Genomic DNA, 16,194 nt, shown 5'->3' with positions numbered 1-16,194 from the left:
TTGTCTGATGACAATTTTTTTTAAAAGGAAAATGGCATTGCTGAATAAATTTTGACCATAAACTGCAAAAACATTAATTGAATAAAATCATCTGGATTTGAACTTCAAATACCTCAAATGGAACCTACTAGTTAATACTGAGGGAAAAAACATCTGTCTCTCTGTGAGGAATACATGGTGTTATAAAACTGTGACAGTTATGAGAAAAATGGGGCAAAGCTCTGAAGCAAAGCTTAGACTTATAGATTTAAAGGACACTCCATCTACTCCCTTCTGCACTCTACTTGTCTTGTCCCTCCCCTGAGGCTTCTCCTCCCTGCGTTCCTCTCAGTGAAGTCATGGAATCTCCCTAAATTCCCATCTGAGGACTACAGCTGCTCAGAAAACAAAGTGTCGAACAATGCATCGAGACACCAGTGATTTAGCTGGCTTCCGTAGAAAGGTGTTTCCCCTCACAAGAACCTACTGCATCTAAATATAAGAACAAAGACACAGAGCTGATACACAGATTAACATGCAATTCACTATCACTATGACTATAAATGAGTGTAAGGGTTACGATCAAATATCTTTTAAATTTGGTTACTAAGAAAGGATATATGATAAATGCTATATGCTTTTCCATTATAGTAAATCTCTTAAATTAGCAAAACAGTAAATACAAGTAAAGTCCCTGATTTAACCTTTACCGTTGGGTAGTATATAATAAAATATACCAGTAATTAATTACATCCAAATGAGCAAATTAATTAATTATACAGCAACAAATGTCATATAAAGAACTGACTAAAAATACAATAGTTGAAGTGTAACTTATATAAATTAGGTTAGTAAGTACAAGTATATATAAATATACATCTTCCACATGATCATTAATTGTTGAGCTTTTCCGAAGTAGAAAATTGACTGACAAACATTTACATGATCAGATAAAGCAAGTTCCTTGTTCATATGCCTTGAATATTAATATAAGCATAAATATAGCATATAATACATATATAAATACACCAAATAAGCAATTAAATATACTCATTAATGAGATATAGCAGCCAAATGTCACAGTATTTCAGCTATTGTCAGTCGATTGCACAGTGATTAGTTGTTATTACTGTTTGGTTTGTGCAAACTCTACTGCTTAGTTGTCCCCACCAACAACACTAAAAGACCAGGAAGACAGCTTAAGTGGATTATTGCTGAATTCTTTTGTTGGTTAAGAAAAACTCCTTACCACAGTCTAACCAAGTCAGGATCACGCTGGAGCAAGTAGATGTATCATTGTCCAAGTCTACACTCAAGAGTTACCTTCATGAATAGAAATACAAAGAGATCACAAGAAGGTGAAACTACTGATTACACTCATTGAAGAAAACGGGCATATTTCCCACAATGTCTGACTATTCCTTTAGGCATCGAATTGCTAGAGGATTAAAGCTAGCCAAGACCTGCATGAGAAAATAGCTGACACAGGTCAAAGGTCACCAAATGTCTCAAGGTAAGGAGAAGAAATAACAATAAGACAAATGGAAAAAGGCTGATAAAAATGCATGTTTAAATGCATGTTTGCTGTTGAAGTTTTGACAGGTATGTCTCTCAGGGTGTCGTCTGGCTTGCCTGAGGCCAAATAGTCTTCAGGTATCACTCACCGTTTCCATTCATTCTCTCTGACAAGCCTGGGAATCACATTAGTCTTTACTCTGCCTTCCGCATTTTTGATATTTTAATCTCTGCTGCGATCCTCATTTAAACTTCTGAGTATATTTGAATGTACTTTGGTGCTGCCTGCTTTAGTGAACCTGCTGGGAAATATTCAGTGATGTGCAAACGTGTGAAGATTAAAGTTACATGCGTGCGGCTTTGAATGGGCTTTGCATGCTTTCCCTCAGCGTTTGATTGTTGGGAGGGTCACTCACATCCTGGAGCTGTGAACTCCTTCAGCCCCACTTTCACTTCCTGACACTGACAATAGAGCAAGGGTTAGAGGTGATGGAATGAAAGCACGGGAACTACTCAAGGTTAAATTCTCCCGATTAAATCACTCCCCTGTGACAAATACTATGTGGGTACGCAGAAGCCCTAAAAATGGCAGGTCATTCAGCACTAATCAAATAGAAGTCTCTCAGATCACCACACAATAGCAGGAAGGAGATTACTTTCAGATGCTGATGATCTGCTACCTGCGCAGTACTTCTATCCAAAACTATCTCACAGTGTTAGCCTATTGCTGCTTTGATTTGCTTTGCACAGTCTCTTACTTGCGACACATGTGACATACAGCACATGTTTTAACAATAACCGCTTTATTTCCTTCATCAAGCAACACGCAAGCAAGGCCAAGAGGATAACTGCAAACCAAGGTTCCTTAACTGACTTCACCTGCAGCTGTTTAACAGTTAGACACCAAGATAACTTATTTCTATCATAAAAGAGAGACAAAACAAAATTGCTTCATGGCTACATAAACCACAACACATGTTACGGCTGACTGTTTCCAGGGCCTTCATGTTGTCCTCGATTATCCCCACATTTGGGGAATTAAGTTGTAAAAATGCACTGATTAGTTGCTTCTTGGACACAGTGACAGATTTATTGAGTTGTGAAATATGGGTGAAGTTGAGGACACTGGGATTAAATGTCGTAAAGCTATTCTGAGTCATGCAAAGAAAGAATTTTTAGGCTCTATTTTGAACTAATTCAAAATTGCATATAGTTTTATATGGTTTAAGCATATACATACTTTTCTGTCTGTGATTGTGACCTTCTTTATTATATCATAATATAACAGTACGTGACTTTATTAGTAGCAAAAAAAAAATGTTTGAAGTGGGACAAAAAGGAGATTTTATTGAAAAAAGGAAGCAAGTTTTGACATTTCCGACACTGACTGAAGGCATCCTAAAGTTGCATGTGCAGCAGCTCCCTGCCCCTTTCTATCTAATAACAGTGACATCTTGAGGCTGTTGTAATGCTCCATACCTCCCTTCTGCTCCACCTACAGACGCCTGCACACTTTTCCTCCCTCCCTCTCTCTTTCTGTCCTACACAGAAGAAATGCAACAGAGCTTGATCTGCCTCACTCAAGCGCTTTCTTGATCCTTAACTTTTTTTCTTGGTGAATTCAGTCGTTGTGTGATATGGCCATGTCCATTTCTGTCCAGAGTCTGGGGCTCATCTTACTCGCAGCAGTCCTCCTCCAGACCATCGCGGTCGCCGTCAGTTTTATGTACTTCAACAAAGTCCTGAACACGGTAAGAAATGCGTTTGGTTTGCGTGGAACGCATGAGAGTGAGTGAGAGGCGTCAAACATGGTGTCCTGACATGCTTCATGGGAACAAGCTAAGCTTACTAAGAACACAGATCTTCATTGAGGCATGCGGCTCATACCTGTGGAACAAGATAAGTATGATCGAGGACAGAGGAACTGCATATTAAAACATGAACTCCAAATGACCTGTGGACCGCAGATATAGTCAGAAAAACATTAAAATTGCTTTACCACTTTGATTTAATTGCCTCATAAATAAACAAGGAATAGAAATAAATGCGCTGGGAATATCTATTTTTAAAGAGAAATTTAGAAAGGTTATTTAGGTTACTCCTAAAAGTCCCGTAATAATCCCTGCGGGAATTTCTGCACCCAGCGCCGGACAATGAGAGCGAAGAAAGTTGGGGCGAGATAACATTAAACAATTGGAGGAAATGGGTTGTGACACCCTAAAGCAACGCATTTCAGAGACGGGTAGACATTGTGACGAGCTGAAAACGCCTCTAAAATATCATAATCACGGGAATCACACACACGTCTCCGCTCAGACACACCTGTGGCGCAAGGGCAGCCTGCTGACATTATGTTTTTAGTTGTAATGATGTTTCCAGCAAATTGTCAAGCACGCACATACACACGCAGTATGTCTTATGGTGATTGATTGATTGGTAATTTATTTCAACATGTGAACAATATACAAGTACATTTAGAAAAGAAATGAGAGAAAAAAAATATACTATACAAATTACATACAAAAAAACATTCTGATTAATTTACATGTTGAAAGGGAGTGGGAAGAAGTATACACTTATTTAATCCCACCCCTGTCCCATAAATTATCAGTGAATATTTAGTCAGCTTCCTTACTGATATAATTTGTAATAAAAATAGTGAACAGATTTCTGATATACTATATACTATAATATCACATCATGAATTTTTTGTTTGTTTGTTTTTAAATAGAGACATTCACTTAATTTAAATATTTTCCTTTTCTTTATAGATCGAGAAGATCATATTTTTATAACTCTTTTTGAACAGTTTTATGTTTGGACATTGCTTTAATTCCATATTCAGTTTGTTCCATAGTTTCACTCCTTGAACAGAAACACAAAAGCCTTTTCTTGTAGTACGTACCTTCATTGTTTTGAAGTTACAAAAACCCCTTAAATTATAACTTCCTTCTTTCAAAAAAAACATACTCTGAATATTACCTGGCAGTTCTTTATTTTTTGCTTTGAATAGAATTTGTGCTGTTTGGAATTTCACTATATCGTCAATTTTCAATATTTCAGACTGCAAAAATAGTGAGTTTGTATGTTCCCTATAACCTGCATTGTGGATGATTCGAATTGCTTTCTTTTGAAGAGTAAAAAGTGAATGTAATGTGGTTTTATAGTTATTGCCCCAGACCTCTGCACAATAGCTTAAGTATGGTGAAACCAGTGAACAGTAGAGAATATGAAGTGATGTTCTGTCGAATACAGCAGACTTAAAGCTGTTAATTTTTTAAAAAGCCTTCTAAGCACTGTTGTTCACCTCATGGAGCTGCGTCCAAAACAGGTATTTTGAAGCCAATGTGCGCAGTCCATGTATATCAATGATGGTTATGCCACAGACACTTACACCGGGAGAACATGTAACCTAATACCCAGTGCCTCAACTTTTATATTTACAGATCAGTTGGTAGGTAAGAAGAATTTGCACATGTGTCTGATTAGTTTCACCCTGTTCTACTTGTTGTTTTACTCTCATAGATGCAGGAGAGTTTTTCCAGGAGCAGCATGTCCTGTCTTGTAAACCCGAATCTGAACTTCCTGGACGCGGCAGAAAAGAAGAGCGACCCCTGCTGGCAGGTCACGCAACAGGTCCACTACTACTTAAAGAAGGTTTTTATTGATCTTTGTTCAGCTGAAATTTGATAGAGTTGGTTACTTCTAATTTGACTGTTTTGATTGTTCACTTTTGGAAGTCCTTAAAAAGGACATCTGCCATCGCAGCTGGGTTAAAGCAGACTGTGTACTGAGGGGTTCACGGTGGTGACTTCCTTGCTGATTCTGATTGCGTTAGTTTAGTGATTCTGTATGTTTGTATTTTACATAACTGGTAATCTCTTTCACTTCCTCCTCTCTTATTATTCCTCTGTTTTGTTTTGTTTTTGTCAGAAGATTGCTGAAAGATTCCAGATACCTACTCCAGAGAGAAGTAAGAACCATACCATTCAATGTCAATCACACTGTCACGCATGGCTTCTTACACTGAAAATGTCCCGTGTGTATGTGTGTGTATTCTGTTTCATTTTTCACAGGGGTCTCTCTTCCCAAAGTTGGTGCACATGTGACTGGTGTTGTCTCATCAGCAGAGCCTCCAAATTCAGAGAGTGAGGATCATTTTATCAGTTACATTTGATTCTGAAATGCATAACAAACACCTGAAACACATAACACGTGTGCACACTGCTTTACCTTTTCAAGGCCATAGGTTAAGAATTTTGCTTCCAGGCTTCCGAGGCTCCTTTCAGATTTTGTTACCTCCTCACACCTACATGTCTGTCAGGGCTTGTACAACCGCTCTCTCATACCCTGGAGTTTCCTATGGTGTTTTTGAGATGAGTCATTAGTCTTTGTCTGAGAAATGAAAAAGAAAAAAAGCTCATATATTGCCCACGTAGATACTTTCCAAGCATTGTATGCAATGGACTATAGATCCAGTGTACACAGACCCGCTGAGAGGAATAGCATGTAAAAGGAAAGCTTTGAAGCATGCGAAAGGAATTCACTTTAAAGGTACTATGTGTAGAATCACATTTGTACCTTCATTGTGACTCTTCAAAAAAGCAACTTTAAAAATGGCGAGCTCATCTTCTTTTTTCAACCACAGTGGAGGGATCTGCATGTTTTTGATTTGGCGTGGACTTTTACGCCGGATGCAGCCCACCCAGGGACTTTTGCATGTTAGGTCAGCAAGGTGCATTAAAACCGGTGCGGTCTTTATGTTAATAACTGTGCTGAACAACATCTCCGCAGTAAATAAGTGGGGAGGACGGGGAAACAGGCTAGGAGCATGCATTACTTTGTCTTATTTTTTTCCATGCTACCACTAGAGGGAGCCACTCAAATGTGGTGCAGGTGTCTGACTGATGCACGACTTATTTGACAGTCTAATTTATTGAATAGTGGTTTAGTAGTTCTAGATTAGGCACCATGTTAGAGGAAAAATAATTGTTCCACAGTATGCAGCACCAATACATGGCTGAACATTATTTTAATCTATTAGAGAAGCAGTTGTGGATAGCTGCTGGTCTGTGGGCACATCTGTGAACATTACTTACCCACTGTACATGTCATGAACATTTGTTTATAATTTGGTTAGCAGTTACTGTTTTAACAGTGTTTAATAAAACTCAGTCTTGAAGCTTTAAGTGTTTTTGTATTTCAGTGCTTTTTCTATGCATATATACTATGTCTTACTTTCTGTATGCGCGTGTAGCTGTTCCAGGTTTACAGAGCAGCAAGGGGTACCTGGGAGAGCGCATCAGAGTGTGGGAAGGCCAGAGAGGCCTGTCCTTCTTGCAGAACATAGAGCTGAGAGGAGGAGAGCTGCTGGTACCCAGAGCAGGCCTCTATTACATCTACGCCCAGACCTACTTCAAACTCCCGTCCATGGGGGAGATGGACGGGGAAACAAGAGAGGAGCAAGGAGCTCAGCTTGTCCAGTATATCTACAAGAAGGTCAAAGCTTTTTTACTTATTAAAGGATAACTGGTGATGGTTAGCTATAGCTATAATTAGAAATTATACTATTAGTGTTTTAGCGAATAAATATGGTTTCATGATGTTCAAGTGAGAGATGGAATTAAAAAGGCAGCTAAACCTTTTAATCCAAGAAATCATTAACCATATTACTTAGTTTTCTTCCAATATCTATATCTCTGTCCCTCCGTTTAAGTAGTGTTGTGTCCTTTAAGGCTTCTTAAAAGTACACACTTCCTTTTTCTTTCAAATACATTAAAGAACATTTAAAGCTCACAGCCTTCAAGTGTTAAGTTACTTTATTTGCTCTTGTTTGAGATGCATATATCCTTACAGGATTTCCTTTGAGCTTGAGTTGGTTTAAATAACCTCAGTGTCAATCAGGATAAAATGAAACTAAGTCAGTATAGCCTGTAAATTTAAACCGAAAGGTAGAACGCTTACAAATCAGTGATATGTGCTGATATATAATGCCATGCTTTATTCATGTTTTCTTTCTTTTTGGTGTTGCCCACAGATGAGTTCCTACACGGCACCTATCTTACTGATGAAATCGATTAGGAGTGTCTGCTGGCCCCGGGGTCAGGAGCCTGGCCTCTTCTCTCTGCATCAGGCTGGCACTGCCTTTCTACAGCCTGCAGATCGCCTCTTCATTACTGTTAGCAATGCTAGTGTCATAGAGATGGACGGTCGGGCAAACTACTTTGGGGCCTTCCTCGTGAGCTAAAAATAAGCATCCAGGACTGAAATTTTAAAAAGGCATGAGCAGAGGTGAAGCGGAATGTTGCTTGATAACATAAGTGGCAGTCGGATGGAACAGGACTGGAAGAGAAGAAAAGACTGTAAGGATAGCAAAAGGACTTCTTCGGGACCGCGGGTCATGTATGACATTCCGGAAATAATGTCATCGAAATAAATCCATCAGTGGCCTTTTAATTGGTCGACCTAACGCAGGATATGAATTCCGTTTTCAAGCCTGAGAAACTTCATGGAAGCTTGATGTACGGCAGCAAACATGGATTATGTTTTGCATTCGGATAGATAGAGGTGCACTTGGAACCATTCAATAGATAGAGATTTAAATGTCACGCGTGAATGCCCTCTATTGAACCAATCCGTTTTGCCTGCAGGTGAAACAGTTCCCAGCTGAGTTATCAGTCACTGGAAAGGGCAGTGATGTTGGGCACATGAGAGGTCTTACATCAAAAATTCTGACAAGATTTTACATGTTGAATATTATGAATGAAACTTCCTACTCGTTTATGTCATCGCTGTGCAATCTAGCGAATCAATGTGGTATTAAAGAGATGAAGGGATTCTGAAGTTCTCAATGCCTTAACAAAAACACAGATGTATCTCAGAAAATGAGAACACCCTTTAGAATTAGTACACCCAACAATAATCATGGGGAAAAACTGCTGACTTGACAGTCATGATCTGATAATCATTGATACTCTCTACAAAAGGGATAAGCCAGGATGTCATTCCTGTAAAAACTGGAGGTTCACAGAGTTTTGTAGTAAAGCCTATTGATAGAAAGTGTATTGTAAGGGAAAAAGTAGGGAAAACAGTGAAAAAACTTCAAGTGTTGGACTGAGGCTGGAATCGCATCAAGAGCCACTACATGCAGGTGTCTTCTGGAAAGATACTACAGCTTTCTCAATCCTAATATCAAATCACATCGGAATCAAAGGAACTTACCTGAGCTAAAAAGTTGCTCAGTGGTCCAAAGTTTTCAGCTAAAAGTAAAATTTGCATTTTATTTGAAAATTAAGATCCTAAAGTCTGGAAAAACTAAAAATCCAAGGTGCTCTAAGTCCACTCAAAACTTTATGTGGTCTGTGACGATTTGGGGTGTAAAGTGATCTGGTGGTGATCTACCAGGAGATTTTAACGCTCTTCATGCTTCAATCAAGCTTTATGGAGCTTCAGATTTTCATTTCCAGCAGGGCTTATCTTCCCAGAGTTCCAAAATGACTATAAAATAGTTTGCTGACCATGTCAGTGCTGTGACTTATTCGTCAGCCAACTTGCCTGACCCAAACCCCGCAGGGGTATTGTCAGAAGGAAGAAGAGAACGGTAGGAGATAGCATACCCAAGAGATGAGCTGAAGGCTCCTATGAAAGTAACCTGATCTTCAGGAACACCTCAGCAGTGACAAAAATGAATCCCTTCATTCACTGATGCAGCAAGTTTTAGTAGCAACCCGCACTATTAAAATAAATTACCATTAAAAAGAATTTATGATATTCTAATATGTGAGATGTGTCAGATTATACTGTATTTTAAGTGTTTTCCAACACATTTTTACACTAAAGTGTAAAACACAAATCGTGATCCCCACATACTATATCACTACATGTATCCTGAAAACTACTGGATGGATTGCCAATAAATGTTAGTGAAGACGTTCATGGTTAATTAAATTTTAAGACAATACTGAAAAAGTAAAAAACTATCGTTTAATTCATGTTGTAGTACATGTTTCCATAATATGGCAGTGAATGTTTCAGCAATAATAGTCACTCCCCAAACAAGAGTTTTTACAGTTAAAAAAAAAATCAATACCAAAAACTTAATCAGGGTTCAAGTAATGCCCAAAAGAAATACATTTTGAAACACACACACACACACACACACACACACACACACAGAGGAAGATGGGTCATATTATAATCCGCCTTCTAATTTCTTGCCAATAAAGAACCACCAAGGTGTGTGGGTGGCCTGCAGTCTCTTTTTGGTCACTGGACTGGACTAACAAACATATTGTAGTTACAGCCGAGACAGTAAACACAAACGCGGACAACACAGCATGTTGAGTTATGGGAGGGCTTCATTGTGATTTAACCAAAAGGAAAGACAGTGGTACCAAATCTTAAACGCTTGGTATCAAAAATAGTCTCTGAGTTGGTCTCCGATCAGTCTGAACACTACAAGTGTGTGGGGGAAAAAATCCATGGACAGAGCATATTTTATCTTGTAAATGACGACCTATGGCTTCGGTTTATCTATACACACAGAGTCATGTACAATCCCATAACCAAAGCATAACAGTAACTGTTTTTGAAGACAGTCAGCTGAAGTCTAAAACGGCAATACTGTAAACAACTGTGTGTGCGTGCACTGGAGCTGGGAGCCTCCGTGTTGGTGCTCCTATTGCTATGCTAAGAACGGTTTTAGTTGTAATTTGGCCAATCAATCAGACTAAGTCCTCACAACCCAACAACCGCCTCCCCACTGACATTACAGTAAATCTCACCAGGCACATACACACAAACACTTACACACACTCACTCACACACACACTTACACTCACAAACTGTGGAACCAGCCAAGTGCTTTGACATTATCTTGCTGCCTGTACAATGCCTGCATCAGTCAAGTTCATTAAGACAAATTCGTTAACATCCGACAGTACTTGGATTGAGTGAATTAATGAGCTAGAAAAGGCATACAGTCTTGTGTGAGACATACGATCTACATATATAAGTCACAAGAGTCCTTCACAATTATGGTGTGAACACACAGAGGGTTAAAGATTAGTAAGGGCTGTCCTGACACAAATTATGTATTTCTAAAGCTTAAGGACTAATACTCAAACATGAAAAATGCTGTAACCTTGATATGATGATGATGTAGTTGTTGTTGCACCAAATGTGGGGGGTAAGGGGGATTCACAGATACTCGAATACTTGTGAGTGTACACACAAACAAAACCTGTGATAAGTTTCTATTGCCTCTTAGAGTATGTCTGGTCTATGAATGGAAAAAAAAAAAAAGCACCTGTGATGTACAGAACAGCCTAAGAACCGAGTTTAAGTGTTAACTAGAGACAGGCAACAATAAACACTGGCACACAGGCACAATACAGGAGGCTTTGGCACACCCATGCTAGTCGTACTACTCAGCATTTTCTGACACAGAAGGAAAGCAGATTACAGGACAGGACAGACCCATAGCTGCCTTAGATTTCCTTCCCCTCAATGGGGTAGGTACACGTTTTCTGACAGACAATGATGAGTTGTCACATTCTATCAGCACCATGCTGTCTATTTTTGGAGTCCCAGCCTCTCAGCCGATCAGCAACTCGAGGCTCTCCTCATAGTTGGGCTCTTGTGGGGGGCTGGGGGACAGGAAAGCTGTCGAAACGGGGGTCCCTGTTGCGGTGGCAACATTGAGGAGGGTGTTTGCGCGGATGCTGGTGGTTGCCGGGTTGCGGAGGGCGGCGGCTGCTGTGATGCTGGTGAGGTTGATACCAAGCGTAAGCCGCGTCTGTTCTAAGGCCTTCTCTGGCACTGCAAAGGCCTCGAGCTTTTTCTCACCATTGGCCATGTAGGAGTTCTGGCAACCTCGACAGATGCAGTCCAAGCATGCCTGCGAAAGATCAGAGAAAACAGACAACAGCGTTACTCTAGCTACACAGGGCCAGTGTGGCACAAACGATGCAAAGCTCTCAGTTTCTGATACTGTCACAAAAGAATACAAAAACCTGCCTTTACTAAGTTTGAATATTTATATATATCATATATCATGAATATATCATCTAACAGCAGACTAATACATCATCTATTTTTTCCATTACTTGTTTTCTTTGGGTTAGAAACAAAAGTACTAAAACATCGTTGTCATATGTTTACACTAACACATAAAATAGCATGAACAATCTACACAAACTCACATAATGACAGCATTAATCTTTAAGCGTATAATGTGCTCATTTAATAGATTAATGGTTTTACCTTGCGGTTTGAATAACAGGGACAACGCTGTCCCCTGCAGGTCAACACAGACGGATTCTGAGTGGCTCTTCCACATTTACAGCCCTTCTTCTCCACTGGCTTCTTATATGGAGGCCTCGCAGGTGCTGGAGGTACCAGGCAGCCTGCCATCAACCGCTGGTCTTTGCTTCTTTCCTTTGTCTTGGAAGCGCCACCAGTGCGAGCCTTGACATGTGGCTTCTTAGGGCTTGGCTCCGGATGTTTCCTGGCACCTTTATTGTGGTTCGGCGCAGGTCGACTGGGCTTAGGAGGTGCTCCGTTGGGAAGCGATGAGTATGTGTGTGCTGGTACTGTTAGGGAAGGCGTGGGTGGATGTGTGTGCAATGTGTGAGAGGGATTAGGAGTGTGTGAGTTTGAGGAAGAGCCCTGCAGGATAGAAGCAATCGGGAGAGGTTTCACTTTTTCCCTGTCACTCTCTGAATGAGATCGTTTGCGGTTAAGGCGGACTGGTGGGGGCTTGGAGGCTGAAGGAGGGTCAAAGGAAGATGTATGTGTGTGAGCACCATGGCCTGCCACTGTATTAGTCCTGCCTGTTTGAATCTGTGTGTAGTTGTGAGCTGCATCCAGCTGTATGTACATCTGAGTGTGTGCTCTGTCCATAGCTGTGTGTGTGTGAGTATGTGTCCTAACCGGCTGTGTATGAAGAGAGTCTCGACCAGGTTGAAGGGGATCCAATGTCTGTAACACCTCTTCCACACTGAGGAGCAACACCTCCCCCTCCTCCACTTCCCTGCTACTTGAATCCCCATCCCTGAGTGAGCACACAGTGCCTGGTGTTGGGGCTAAACGTCCAGTGGTCAGACTCAGTTCCAGTCCTCCACAACCGGTATTGGATACAGACAGGCCTGCCTGTGCCTGCTCCTCTACCAGCTCGCATACCTCCAGCTCAGGAGAAGAGGGATCTACATCCTCCAGCACGTCTCCATTGCATTCCTGTGGTCCGTTGAAACAGGGAGGATCAGAGGAAGAGCTCTGAGGTACAGCTGAGAGCTCTGCAGGAGCAGGTGGTGCCTCTGTGGGCGTAAGGGACTCAGGAGCTGAGGGATTCACATCTTCGTGCACTAGACTTGGGTCTTCCATCTCGTCTTTGTGCGACAATAGCACCTCTTCTAGCAAAGCCATTACCTCTGGAGACCCTCCTACATGGTTGCTGACACACAACAGCAACGGTGAATGAATTACATAGAAGCAGAGCTTCCTGTAACACTGCACCAGTAAAGAGAGCTGTTTGTTCTCCTGGAAGGAGGAGTGGTCCTTACAACGGCTGCATGATGGCCTTATCTGCATTTTCTGGCCTTTACAGCCCAAGCAGACATAATGCTGACACTCTGGATGTGTCTGAGAAATCGGATCCTGAAGCAGTTTACCTGAGAAAAAAATGAGAAAAAAAAAATCCACCTGTTTAGTACCTTTGAACAAAGGCACAGTTACTATGGCACAGTATATAGCTGGCCATGAGACATTTATACTCAGCTCCACCTCACGTAATCATAGCTTTATAGAAACAGCTGTATTCTCAATTAGCTACAATAACCATTTCTTAATTATAATTCTTACAGATACATTTGTGATTTTTTAAAGCAACAACAGCTATAAACTAACAACTATAGCATAGTGGATTTTCACTTGGCAAGCAAAAGGTCCCCAGTTCAATTCCAGCTGGAAAGTCAAATCCCTTTGGGGTTGGGTCAGGAAAGGCACCGGCTTTGCCAAATTAAAAATGTGACAAGGGAGCAGCATAAGCATATATTATATCCTATAATGATATATCACTACCACAACATCACAGAGATGGAAAATATCCTGCTCTGTCTGATCAACAGTCAAGGACCCAAAAAAATGATCCAGTCAAAGTGAAATGAATCAGAGAAAGCTGCAATTCATAAAGGTGAAAAACCTGGAACAAGTGCTTAATTGATTAAGTTGGTATCAAAATATTTGATAAAAAGTTCAGTTAATGAACTTTTACCAATTTATCAACGACTTGTTCGGAATCTAGATATCAACTGAACTAGCCAGAACCATATCTGCACCAAGCAAATAAGAACCAAATGAGCTTAACAGAAATATTATTGATATTTACTGCTTACATAACCAAACATGTAATTCTGACTGAATATTTCACAGGAGAATTAAGCATAGCAAAACCACTGTCAAATAATAAGGAAAGGTCAAAAATGTTGTCGCGCATAGCTGTCAATATTGCCCGTCTCCTCAGTGCAAGCTGTGTCAGCTCATATATTCCACTAGCTAAGCGGGCTGGTAAATAAAGCATGAATAAGAAACACATGGCTCTGCAGCAGGCACAACAACGGAGCAGTCATCTGTCTTGTCAAGAGGACGGATGACTGGTGCTCCAGCCTCGGTTGCCAAGGAGACCACGGAGACAAGAGCGACAAATCGTGTCACAACTGCTGCGATCACACGCACACCCACGGACACTTCAGTCAATATTAATGGTAATTATTTTTTAATACAATTCAGCCAATGTATGGCTCAAAACTGAATACAGTGTCGCAAATAACATTAAAGCTGGACTGAAAGTGTGTTGTGTTGCTATAATATTCTCAAATCACTTACCACAGACAAGACATGCGAGGGACTTTCGGAAGAAGGGCAGTAGTTTGTACATCTCTGCGAAGGAATGAGGCTGCCGCGGGTCGCACTGCAGCACGGCCCGGCTGGCAGACACGTAGAGAGCGGTTGCATTAACCGGGTTCATGGCGATGTGCTCCGCAGCCTCAGGGAAACACGGTCCGAGGAAGGAAAAAAATCCAGCGGCTCGTCGCAACGTAAAGAGAGCCCAGCCTCAGGGTGATGGAGGGGATGCAAATTGTTCTAGCGACGCAACAATCAGTCACTCCAGTGTGTCAAAAGAGATGTTAATCATGAATCAGTAATATATACAATATGAAACAACGACCATGGTGAGGCGGTTATCGCTAAACGAGCACGTTAGCTAGCTTGGCAGGTGGCTACCTAAGGTTAGCATCACCGGTTCGCAGTCATTACATTTAACCAGCGAACTCTTTCATATCGCAGTTACAGTTCCTGTTAATTCGGACCTATTAGAGTTATAATTATACTCATCTCCAACAAAGTCTAAGGGCAAACGCTGACTCGAATGAGCAAATCACCCATAATTAAAAGGTTAGCATTACGTAGCTAACATTAGCTTACTGCATCAGCCGGACGTTTTGCACAAGAGATCATCGATGATAGCCATAGAGCCAATCTACTCTACAACCCAGTATCCTCGTCGATGTTTAACTGAACAACGGACTGGCGAGATCATGAATTCGCCGGGTCAGAAATCCGTTAACAGATTCCAGGCGCGCACTTGATGTAAACAAAGCTAACCAGCTAGCGTTAGCATGGCTAGTCGATTTAGCTAGCGAAGAGTCAACCGTATCACTAACCCCCCTGGGTGGCTTTATACGTCGCACGTAGGAGCAAAATGCGACCGGCTAAGAAAAATTCTGCAATTTTGGTACGTTTTGCTGTAATGCTCGGAGAGAGGTGACCGAAACATAGCTAACTTGCCGTTTTGCAAATGCATCAATCATTCGATTTTCCACTTTTCCTCGCATAAACCCCTATCGACAGGCATGATCATCACGCGAGATTTCCACTAGTTACCGTGGTTACCGCAGCGCCTTTCCCGTGTCCTCCATCGCTTTATTTCCTCACTGTAACGATTATAATTGGTCATAAACTACGTAGCAACACGCTACTTAAAATGTATTTTTATTTTAATAAGAGGGTGGAAAAACTTCCTTAAGGTTAGAGTGTCACACTCAGTCGAGTCAGAAAAGATATAGCTAAAAATACAAAATATGTCAAAGATGACTGACCTTTGGTACACCCGTGGTGTTAGCACAAGACTCATGTCAAATTACTTCTTCTTTGTCGTGCCATCTCACTGTTTTGTCTCCTCGTTTTACGGGAATGCGCATATACACAAGGTGCAGAGCATATGAAGATGTTAAAAAAAACGTATGTAACTGTTCGAAGAGACATGTATTAACAAAACAAAAACAGAAAAGGTGGATTTACAACTTATTTTAACTGTTATACTTGACATGCAATTTGGTGATCATGAAGTTGGGGGTAAGAGAAAAATGCCACTTTGTATTTAAATCGTATTTTGGAATCGCTTAAAAACTACGTTTAGGGCAGGTATAATTTTTATGTATTTTGTGAATTCATTATTTTCAAATTCGTGGTTGAGACATAAATAACCCTGCAATTGTAGAGTGACAGCGCTAAAGCTGGCAGGAAGGTCTGCTTTACAATATAAACTCCCTGTAACATGACATCCAAGATGGGCAGAGCTCCTGCCCACCAGCTGTTGCGAGGACTTTCTGTTTTCTGATTGGCTGCACGAGCTCGCCCCCC

At 40.9% G+C, this 16,194-nt stretch overlaps 2 protein-coding genes across 2 annotated transcripts; one reads left to right on the top strand and one right to left on the bottom strand.

The window, feature by feature from the left end:
- Nucleotides 1-3,041: 3,041 nt before the first annotated feature.
- Nucleotides 3,042-8,798, top strand: LOC146612175 (tumor necrosis factor ligand superfamily member 10-like). Its single transcript, XM_085342925.1, has 6 exons — nucleotides 3,042-3,245; nucleotides 5,020-5,151; nucleotides 5,428-5,467; nucleotides 5,571-5,642; nucleotides 6,752-6,993; nucleotides 7,532-8,798. Exons 1-6 carry the CDS (start codon nucleotides 3,132-3,134, stop codon nucleotides 7,739-7,741), a joined length of 810 nt encoding a protein of 269 aa, XP_085199051.1. The 5' UTR covers nucleotides 3,042-3,131; the 3' UTR covers nucleotides 7,742-8,798.
- Nucleotides 8,799-9,601: 803 nt separating this feature from the next.
- On the bottom strand, nucleotides 9,602-15,389 carry LOC146612174 (E3 ubiquitin-protein ligase MSL2-like). Its single transcript, XM_085342688.1, has 3 exons — nucleotides 14,377-15,389; nucleotides 11,758-13,163; nucleotides 9,602-11,392 (listed from the first exon to the last, which is right to left on the bottom strand). The coding sequence occupies exons 1-3, from the start codon at nucleotides 14,516-14,518 to the stop codon at nucleotides 11,090-11,092; spliced, it is 1,851 nt and encodes a 616-aa protein (XP_085198814.1). The 5' UTR covers nucleotides 14,519-15,389; the 3' UTR covers nucleotides 9,602-11,089.
- Nucleotides 15,390-16,194: the final 805 nt, after the last annotated feature.

Source organism: Diplotaxodon limnothrissa, linkage group LG19 (genome assembly GCF_057381915.1).
Source record: "Diplotaxodon limnothrissa isolate DT_005_m linkage group LG19, D_limnothrissa_male_GT1.1, whole genome shotgun sequence".
Classification (NCBI taxonomy): domain Eukaryota; kingdom Metazoa; phylum Chordata; class Actinopteri; order Cichliformes; family Cichlidae; genus Diplotaxodon; species Diplotaxodon limnothrissa.
The sequence above is the reverse complement of the archived record's forward strand: the minus strand, read 5'-3'. Positions and strand labels throughout refer to the sequence as shown.